General features: G+C 43.7%; 1 protein-coding gene across 1 annotated transcript in view; it reads right to left on the reverse strand.

The window, feature by feature from the left end:
- The window catches only part of NSMCE2 (NSE2 (MMS21) homolog, SMC5-SMC6 complex SUMO ligase), a 330,848-nt gene extending 322,460 nt beyond the window's left edge, over positions 1-8,388 (reverse strand). The window contains exon 1 of the mRNA XM_007943401.1: positions 8,238-8,388. Coding sequence (XP_007941592.1) covers positions 8,238-8,388 — 151 coding nt within the window. The remainder of the gene's footprint in view (positions 1-8,237) is intronic.
- Between the last annotated feature and the right edge of the window lie 2,700 nt (positions 8,389-11,088).

An 11,088-nucleotide genomic window follows, 5' to 3' on the forward strand; every position in this document is an offset into this window, starting at 1 on the left:
TGCTAGTTGGGGTTTAGTCCAAATCTGCATCCTTTCCTTCAAGGCTCAGGGGTCCAAGATTATCTTCTGTGTCTGTGTTAATTGGTTTCCCTTTTCTTTGTTGAAGAGGGTCTGTGCAATCCTTCTGCCTAGTCCGCCATCTTGCCCCGCCTCCTTGGTCAAAAAATTTTGAGTTTTAAACTTTCACACTTGTTAAAAAAGAAGTAAAATAAACCTCAAACAACTGCAAAAAACTATAAGAAATATATAGGAAAAAAGTGCCCCGCACATCACTACCTGTAAGACATTCTGCCAGTTGTTAAGGTAACGACCCTCTACCCTTAGTCGTCAGGAAGGAAGAAGGAAGGAAGAAGGAAGGAAAGGACCACTGGGTAAATGGAGAGCGTGGGCTCTGGAATCAGGCAGAACTGGGTGCAAAGTCAAATTTCGGCCACTTGGCTGTGTGCCTTGGTTAAGTTATTTCCACTCCCTGAGCCTCATTTCCCCCGTGTAGGCTGAGGATAAGAATATTTTCTCCTTCTGTGACTTCCACCACACGCACGTTTACGTAACAGTCATATGCCCGCAGCAGGCAGTGACAGCTCCCTTTTCTTCCCCGCCTCAACGCTCCATCAGTAGCATGTTTCCGGCATGACTGCACAACAGAGTAAGAGCAGTGACCATTCAGTGGAGACATCGCACACATATTTCCAAGACACACATCAGTACAGAGGGACCCTCACTGGCTGAGGAAGAGGGGACCCCTGGATCAAAAACTGGATTTTTCATACTCTGTAGGCACCGCCTTTTATACGTCATCATTTAACTAGCCAAAGGGCAGGAGGTGGGGTACCTGACAAAAATCCCTGTTGTGGCAGAACTGACCTTCAGGGCTGAAACAAACAACAAACAACAACAGCCAAAACTAACAAACAACAATTACGTTGTATGTTAGAAGGTGGGGCAGTATAAGCAGCAAGGAGAGAAATCAGCTGGGGGCGGGAAGAGATTCCCAGAGTAGAGAGATGAGAGTGATACTGCAGTTCTGAAGTCCAAGGATCTGAGACCATGTGTTTATAGGTAATCTTACAAACGGTAGCGGGGAGAGTCCTTGCAAACTCAGAGGACCCTGTCCCCCCACCCTGTCGCTCCCTGAATGAAAGGAGAGAGTGAGAAGCAAAAGAGTACGAACTGCATTCTGTCAATCTTCCTGCAGGCCCAAATCAATGTAAAAGCCTGTCTCACACTTTATTGTGTACAAGTTCTGATCCCAACAATTGTGACAATTTTCCTTGGGATATTTTTGACACACTTCACGCTCTTCCAAACATTTACCTCTCAACAGAAGCTCCACGAACTAGCGTCTACAAAGATGCTGTGACGGCGAGGGGCCCTCAGATCTGGGGAGCAGGAAGACGTCTGCAGGAAAACTCTGTTCTTCTAGAGAGCTGGATTTTGGATACTCTGTAGCCATTGCCTTTTATACCACTAGTGCTGCCACTGAGGAGCTCTGGTGGAGCTGTGCTTAAGGCTGCTGACCAAAAGGTCAGTGGTTCGAATCCATCAGCCACTCCACAGGAGAAAGATGAGGCAGTCTGCTTCTGTAAAGATTTACACTCTTGGAAACCCTAAGGGGTCAATATGAGTCAGAACTGACTCCATAGCAGAGGGTGGGCGGTGCTCCAGCTATCATCACAGAGTATATATTTTCAATAGTTTCTATTTATTTAAGTTATAACAGCATTTTGCCTTTGTAACTGGCTCCAGTTGTAAAAACGATCTAAGAAATACAAACATTGGCTTCTTACAGCTACTGTTTTCATTATCATTGTCACCACCACCACCACCACTGGAATCACCTACTTCCAAGAACTGCTTCTATTCAATAATATAATTCTAGAATAAAGTATAGGAACAAAGCCAAAAAGAAACACCTCCATTTCATTAGAGCCCTGCCTACAAGTAGCAGTTCACTCCAAACCAAACACCAAACTCACTGCCATTAAACTGATTCTGACTCATAGTGACCCTCTTTGGAGTCCAAGGTTGTGAATCTTTACAGAAGCAGACTGCCTCATCTTTCTGCAGTGGAGTGGCTAATGGGTTTAAACTGCCAGCCTTTTGGTTAGCAGCCAAATGGTTTAACTACTACACTATCAGAGCTCCTTAGCAGTTTGCTAGACAGAGAAATATATGATTATATAGCAAAAATCCAGAATGTAACTTTTCCTAAGAAAACAGGTCTTGAGTATGCCAGGCCAGTTGAGCTGGCAAGTAAAATTACTAGGTAATTTTCTAAATATTTTTAACATAAAAGACTTAATTACTTTTCTTATAAAAAAAGGTGATGGGTGGCAGGATTATGGGTGATTGTGATTTTCTGTTTTCATTTTTTCCATAATCACCTAATTTTTTAGATTTAAGAATAGCTTAAACAGGAGTAAAACTAGAATGTACCTCAAAGGACCCACCCTCAGATTACTTCCTCAACTACATGCTGAACATTGGCAAATCTGAAAGTTCAGGGGTTCGTAGTGACCACAAATGTATGTGACCATGTTTTTAATCTGATGGCAGTTCTTTATTTACCACTAACTCTGGAGTAATTGTCACAAAATGAAAAAACTTTGCTTCTTGGCTGGGTGGGGTCTAAGAGAGGAAAAAAGACATCAGGTCCACAAAGGTGGTAATTCTTAGCCAGAAAATATAAACACTGGATGCATGAAAGAACAGATTGTCCTTTTCCATTCACTGTATCACCTAGCCAGAATTGCAATCAGCTATGTGAAATAGGCAGCTCTGGTGGTACAGTGGTTAAGAGTTCAGCTGCTAACCAAAGGTTGGTGGTTCAAACCCCCAACTCTGCTGCTCTGCAGCAGAAAGATGAGGCAGTCCGCTTCCGTAAAGATTTACAGCCTTGGAAACCCTATGGGGTACATCTACTCTGCCACTATAGGGTCACTGTGAGTCAGAACCCACTGTACTGCAGTGGGTTTTGTTTTTTGGGGCATGAAACAGGAAACTCAATTGCTGTCACCAAACAGGGGTTTATTTTCCTGCCATTACAAGTCTAGAAGTAGACAGTCTGTGACCAGTACAATGGCCCCACAATGACCCAGTTACTTCTCTGGCTAGGGACAATCAGACTCAACGCTATCTTTACAGACAGAAGAGGTTAAGCTAAGAGAGAGCAAAGTGGCTTCAGACCACAACTGTACCTGAGGCAAGTGTCTGAGAACTTCACTACCAGCAAAGTGCAGATGCTGCCAGAGGCCACTCGGGAGATGCAATCTCATGCCAGCCTTCCAAAGTCATGAAAATTAGGGAACGTTACTCTCAGCAAAACAACAGAAAACATGACTTCAGTGTGCCATTGACTGCAAATGCCATGAAACTGGCAGAATCCATTTTCAATTAACAAGTAATAGTGAAGGTCAGAAACTATGGAGTCAGCTTACACTCAAATCCCTATCCCACCATGTACTTCCTGTGTGACTTCAGGAAAGGTACTTTGTTAAACCTTTTCCCAAGTATAATATGGGGTAACAAGAGCCCTTACTTCATAGAATTAGTCAGGATCAAATGAGACTACATGTAAAATAGCACAGTCCTAGTACATAGTACAGGAGCTCTGGTGGCATAGTGCCTAAGGCATCTGACTGCTAACCAGGCTGGCAGTTAAAACCCACCAGCCACTCCTCGGAAGGACGACTGGGCAATCTACTTCCGTAGAGACACTGCCTCAGAAACCCAAGGAGGGGTCACTATGAGTTGGGACCAAGTCAACGGCAGTGAGAGAGAAAGAGAGAGAGCACATAGTACGGGAGCTCTGGTGGCATAGTGCCTAAGGCATCTGACTGCTAACCAGAAGGCTGGCAGTTCAAACTCACCAGCCACTCCTCAGAAGAAGATCGGACAATCCTACTTCCGTAGTGATACTGCCTCGGAAACCCAAGGAGGGGTCGCTATGAGTCAGGGCCGACTCGACGGCACATAACAACAACAACAACAACAACGTGTGCAACAAATTCAGCTCAATTATCCTCAAGATCATGACATAGTTCGACTAACATTCAATTACCTGCCTGATCATAATAACTGAAGTCTCTCTGCCCTGGGGCTCCGGAGGCACAGGAAGAAAAGCATTACAAAGAGAAAAACCCTGAGAAGCCCCCCAGCAAGGTTTTCTCATCTCATGGACCCTTGAGCAACTGAAAATTTATCCTTCTCTTCCACATGTTCCTCCTAATTATTTAGCAAGAATCTGATAAAGCTTCTTACTCCTCAGCCCAGAAAAATGCACCCACATTTTACATGGACTGCAGAGCATGAACCAAAGCCTCTGAGGTCGTCCCTGGACAGGCCCCAGCAGAGTGAGAAGAGAGAGGACACAAACCCAAGGTATGTCAACATTTTAGGGAAGGGCTATGCCTCCAAATTTCCTTCACTAAAATTCAAGATCTCACTAAAATCCAGTTGCTTAAAGATGATGTCAACAACAGTAATTCTGGTAAATGAGGTTAGTACATGCTGCTTAAGAAAACAGAGACACCACAGTCTTGAGGGCATGCAGGTCAGCTGGCCTAACAGCCCACAGGACAATGTTCCACATCCTACTGTGGTGAGAAGCAACTCTTACCAGCTTGTGAGTGGCCATCTAAGACGTAACTCTCCCCATCCAGAGCAAAGAACAGGGAAGAAAATCAAAGATACAAGGAGACAGACAATCAGCCCAAAGGGCTAACGGACCACATGAACCCCCAACCTTCACTACCCTGAAAACAGAACTAGATGTTGCCTGACTACCACTTCTGACCATTTTGATTAGAGTCACAACAGAAGGTCCTGAATAGAATGGGAGAAAAATGTGGAACATCCTCAAAATAACAGAAAAAAAGACCAGACTTACTAGTACGATAGAGCCTGATGGGACCCCCAAGACCATCACCCTTAGTCACCCTTCAAGCCTGAGACTGAACTCACTCCCACAGACCAACTTTCAGCCCAACAAAAGACAGGCTTATAAAGTGAACACTAACAACAAGAAGGAATGCACTCTTTAGAATAATCAACCACACATGATCAAAAGGTCATCATCTGCCCAAAACAAAGCTCCGAAGGCAGGAAGGGAGGGAACCCAGGGAGGAGGTGAAAGTGAGCTGTTACACTGTGGAGACCGCAATCAATGTCACGAAACATGTGTATAAACTGTTGAATGGAAAACTAATTTTCTCTGTAAACTTTCACCCAAAGCACAACAAAAAGGGAAAAGAAGAAAGCAGAGAGGTATGTCATAAAATCTTAAAACCTGAAAATTATCTTCAGTTATCTGAAAAAAATCTCCTAAAGTAACGAATTTTATTTCCCAATTAGATCAAATAAAGAAGGTATTACTACAATACCAACAAATTTAGACAAAACTCAAAAACCTGGTTGCAGTGAAAGCAGACTGTCTATGCGCCACCTGCGATATAGCATAACACAGGCAAAGGTGACCCTTTCAAATAAGCTGAAAATGGTGAACAGGACAGCCACCTGGTATAAGAATATGCAACAAACAGGGAAGGAAAAGTACAAACACCAAAAATACATCACAACCCCTTAAGATCTGGGTGACAAGAATCTCCTTAACTAATAATTTAGTAAGATACTGACAAGAGAATTCAAAGTGAGAAAAACACAAAACCCAAACCCACTGCCATCGATTCCAACTCATCATGACCCCCATTGGTTTTCCAAGGCTGTAAATCTTAATAGAAGTAGATGGCTCCATCTTCCTCCCACAGAGCAGCTGGAGGGATTAAACTGCCAATTTTCTGGTTAGCAGCCAAAAGCCATACCCACGACACCACCAGAGCTCCTAAAGTGAGAAAAGGATATCCAACACTGATCAGTTGTTGTTGGTTGCTCTGAGTCAGTTCCAACGCATGGTGACACTATGTGCCAGAGAGAACTGTGTTTCACACGGTTTTCAAGGCTGTGACCTTCAGAAGCAGTTCGCCACACCTGTCTCCCAAGCTGCTTCTAGATGGGTTCAAACTGTTAACCTTTTGGCTCGTAGTTGAGTGCTTAACTGTGTGTGCCACCCTAACTGATCACTACAATCTATGTTATCAAAGCTCATTCTACTTTGTGATGAGATTAGGCAACACCAAAAATATGCCCATTCTTAAAAGGCTGAGGGGAAAAGAGGATTTCTGCTCTGAATACAGTTCATGGATGGTCCACTTGCTCTTCACCTTCAATTCTCACAGTCCATTCACTGCTGTCCAACACAGTCAACTCAAATGCAAACCAGATCACTAAAACAGTAATAACCAAAACCAAACCAAACTCACTGCCATCGAGTCTATTTCTACTCATAGTGACCCCTCCTTGGGTTCCTGAGGCAGTATCTCTACGGAAGTAGATTGCCTAAGGAGCAAGTAGATCCCAAGGAGTGGCTGGTAGGTTTGAACCACCAGCCTTCTGGTTAGCCTTAGGTACTATGCCACCAGATAGCTAACATTAAAAATCTGCAGTCAAAGTACACTAACAATGAATGAATTTTATAGACATACATGAAAGCTCAACAAAGCTATTTAAAAAAAAAAAAAAAATTGATACCAAAAACCAAAGCCCCTACTAAATAAAAAGTTTAAAAAAAAAAAATCCATTGCCATTAAGTAGATTCCAACTCATAGCAATCCTATAGCACAGAGCAGAACCGCTCTATAGGGTTTTCAAGGCTGTAAACCTTCACAGAAGCAGACTGCCATATCCTTCTTCCACAAAGTGGCTGGTGGGTTTGAACCACTGACCTTTTGGTTAGCACCAAAGTGCTTTTAACCATTGCATCACCAGGGCTCCCTACATACAAGATTACTTATGCAAATACAACAAAGTAAAAATTAAGTCATTAAAAAAAAAAAAACTAACATTACTGAGTACTTATTAAGTTACACCTACTACCTCATTTAATCCCCATAACATTGTCCGTAACAGATGAGAAAGCTCAGGCAAGCAGAGGTTGTACAACTTGCCCAAGGTCATAAAGACACTAAGTGATGGAGCCGAGAGGTGAACCCAGGCATTGTGCATCCAGAGCCTGCCCTCTTGCTAGCACACTACCCTGCCTGTATTACTGCGTGGCAGTAATTAAGACAGAAACCTCACAAATCAAATCCTGTGCATCTTAAGGATTAGCGGAAGTTACTTCCTTCTTTCACCTGAGCTACTGTAGTAACTTCCTCACTGGTTACTGACACATCACAGCATCCTCAGGGTTACCAGGCGGGTTATTATTCTACACTGGGATCTTGCCACATCCCTCCTCCGCTTTAAAGCTTCCAATGATAAGGTTCAAACTCCCTGGTAAAGCAACAAACACCACCACCCCTCAAGTATAGTACCATTCACAGCTCCACTCTGACATACACAGGGTCACCCCAAGTGGAACTGACTCAACAGCCAGCACCAATAAAAACTGATCAATTTTAAGCATCCTTTTCTCACTCTGCACTGCCATTCTCTTGTCAGTGTATTATTAAATTACTGTCACTTAATGTGCAAAATACCATGTGTGTGTCTTACTTGCCAGCTAGACTGTAAGCAACTTGAAGGAAGAAACATATAGCCACCTTTACAGATCTGGCTATAGTTTTGATGAATTAGTGATTGACTCAGGCTCAAACTTAAAGCCTTAAACAGACTTCCAACAGGAGCTCTAGTGGCACAATGGTTAAGGCATTCAGCTGCTCACCAAAAGGTCAGCAGTTTGAACCTACCAGTCACTCCACAGGAGAAAGATAAGGCAGTTGGCTTCTATAAAGATTTACAGCCTTGAAAACCCTGTGGTTCTACTCAGTACTAAAGGGTGGCTAGGAGTCAGAATCAAATTGCTGGCAGTGAGTTTGGACTGGTTCTTCTAAGCTCTGATCTTCAAATTTCTAACTGCTGCCACTCACTGATGATAAAAACAAACAAACAAAAAAGCCCAGTTGCTGTCCAGTCAACTCCATCTCAAGGCTCAGGGACCTAAATTCCTGTGCAATTTCTAGTGGAACATGACTGTTTGAACTCACATGCCGGATCACTTCATCTTATCTCACCCTTAGGACCACAGTATGGAGTTATGTGGAACAAGATGCCCAGAGGAACTAAATGACTGTCCCAAAGTACTCAAAGGCTGAGCAGTGTCTAGCCTCCTGAGACTAATGCCACCACACAGTGTTACCTCAAAGTACACATCAAAGAAATAAATTTTAGGCATGACTTACTCTGAGTTTCCACAAGATCGAAAGCAACACTGGAAGCTGCATCCATGCCAGAGTTGATACAGGACTGGAAGTTTTTTAAGGAGGAGAGAGCAGATTCTACACCGCTGAAGGAGATGAAGCTGGTTGAACCTGAACTTGAACGCCCTGGCATCTTGAAACTTTTACCTAAGTTTTCGAACACAAGAAGTCAGATTTATGAGTCAGAATAAGTATAGAGGAATATAAAACTGCTGTCAACATTCAAATCACTGTATCCACTATTCTGCAACTACTACACCACTGGCTACACTCTCCACCCCTGCAGCAGACACCAAAGCATTGTGTCATCATCTTGGACACCAAACACAGGTATGAGGAATTTGTGTTACAGGGAAGGTATCATGGACTGAAGGAGCTCTGGTAGCATAGTGGCTAAAGCACTTGACTGTTAACCAGAAGGCTGGCGGTTCAAACGCACCAACCACTCCTCGGAAGGAAGGTTGGGCAATCCTACTTCTGTAGTGATACTGCCTCGGAAACCCAAGGGGGGGTCGCTATGAGTCAGGGCCGACTTGACGGCACATAACAACAACAACAACAACAATTATGGACTGAAGTGTTTCCCCCAAGAAGTGATCCTCAAGTCCTAAGCCCTGGGTCTCTAAGTATCTGAGCCTGTTGGGGAAAAAAGGGTTTTCTTTTGTTATCTTAATGAGGTCAGACCAGAGTAGGGTGAGTTCTAAACCTAATCACTGCTGAATAACTAAAACCAAACCCACTGCCCCCAAGTCGATCCCAACTCACAGTGACCCCCACTGAGATTCCAAGGCAGTAAATCTTAACAGAAGTAGATTGCACTGTCTTCCTTCTATGGAGTGGCTGGTGGGTTTGAACCACCAACCTTCTGGTTAGCAATCAAATACCATAGGCACTGTGTCACAAGAGCTCCTTTGTTGTTGTTGTTGTTGTTGTCATGTGCCGTCGAGTCAGATCCGACTCATGGCAACCCCTCCTTGGGTTTCTGAGGCAGTATTACTATGGAAATAGATTGCCCAACCTTCCTTCCGAGGAGTGGCTAATGGGTTTGAACCGCCAGCCTCCTGGTTAGCAGTCAAATGCCTTAGGCACTATGCTACCAGAGCTCCTCCAGAGCTCCTTAATCACTGCTAAATAGTGACCTATAAAAAGAGCAGGAAAGACACATAAACACACACATGGCAGAAGTGGGGGGGACCATGTGACTATCCATCCACCAGCCAATGCACAAGTGGGCTGTAATAAGGAAGGACCCTCCCCTAGAACCAATGCCCTGATTTGCACTTCTAGCTTTCAAGACTGTGAGTCAATAAATTTCTGCTCTTCAAAGCCGCCCATTTGTGGTATGTGGGTTATGGCAGCTCTAGGTAACTAAGACAGAAGGTAACTCTCTTCATTTTTTAAAGGACGGAGATTACCCTCTTCCAAAAGAATGCTCACTTCTCTGAAGAGTTCAGTAACATCACAGCCTTAAAGAACAAAACTCTTGAAGAAGTACAGCCAGAATTTTCCTTAGAAACAATGGTGAGACTTTGTCTCTTACTTTGGACTTGTTATCAGGAGCCAGTCCCTGGAGAAGGGCACATGGTTGGTAGAGCAGAGGATCAGGGAAAAAGAAGACCCCCAATGAGACAGACTGACACAGCAGCTGCAACAACGGGCTTAAACGTAGCAAAGACTGTGAGGATGACGCAGGACCAGACGTTTCGTTTTGTTATACATACATAAGGTCGCTAGGAGTCGGAACCACTCAACGGCACCTAATAACAACATCACAGTCCTAAAAAGTCTCAAAGAGACACCAGTAAGAAAAAGCACAGCACTTAAGAGGCATAAAAGGCATTTTTTTGAAAAATAAAAATAATCATAAAGTAGTTTACTAAGGTAGGTTTTTGAAAACGTAATCTTACCTGATGTATGTGCAGATTAAATCTGAAAGCTGTTTATGTATAGACACACACACACACTCTTATATATTATTTACTCCTGAAAGTGGCTCTGGGTTATAACAGATGTTACGGACATGACAAGATCCCAGACCCAGTCTCAGTAAAAGCAGGAGCTCTCCACAAACTCTCATGTGCAGTAGCTCATCCACTCTAACAGTCGTGGTTACTACCTCGATATTCCATTTCAACCACAATGTCCCTTAGAAGTGACGAAGGCAAGAGTTCGTCTCATGTGCTTTGCACATGTTATCAGGAGGGACCAGTCCCTGGAGAAGGACATCAGGCTTGGTAAAGCAAAACCAAAAACCAAACCAAACTCACTGCCATTGAGTCATTTCAACTCATAGCTCCCCCTTTGGGTTTCTGAGGCAGTAAATCTTTACGGAAGTAGACTGCCCACTCTTCCTCTGGGGAGTATCTGGTGGACTTGAACCCCCAACCTTCTGATTAGCAGTCAAATGCCTTAGGCACTACACCACCAGAGCTCCTTTGGTAAAGCAAAAGGTCAGCAAAAAAAGAGGAAGACCCTCAAGCAGATGGACTGACACAGTGGCAGCAACAATAGGCTCAAACACAGCAAGGACTGTGAGGATGGCTCAGAATCAGGCAGTGTTTCGTTCTGCTGTACACAGGGTCACTATGAGGTGGAACCACCTCGATGGCACCTAACAACAGGACTCAATCTTCAACTACCGACTCTTTAAGCTTTGGACTTACGTAAAGCCACCTATGTAATGACATCTTCGCTTAATTGAGAAACCATGAGAAATTCAATGCACTGAAAACCAAATAGGTAAGTGGATAGAATTCATAGGCTTAAAGAGAAGGGAGGGCTATTCCTAAGAACGTAGGACAGTGGAAGCGAAGGTTATTTCCTGGATCAGACC

The sequence above is a fragment of the Orycteropus afer genome, unplaced genomic scaffold, assembly GCF_000298275.1.
Source record: "Orycteropus afer afer isolate SDZICR_OR568_19922 unplaced genomic scaffold, OryAfe1.0 scaffold00106, whole genome shotgun sequence".
Taxonomy (NCBI): domain Eukaryota; kingdom Metazoa; phylum Chordata; class Mammalia; order Tubulidentata; family Orycteropodidae; genus Orycteropus; species Orycteropus afer.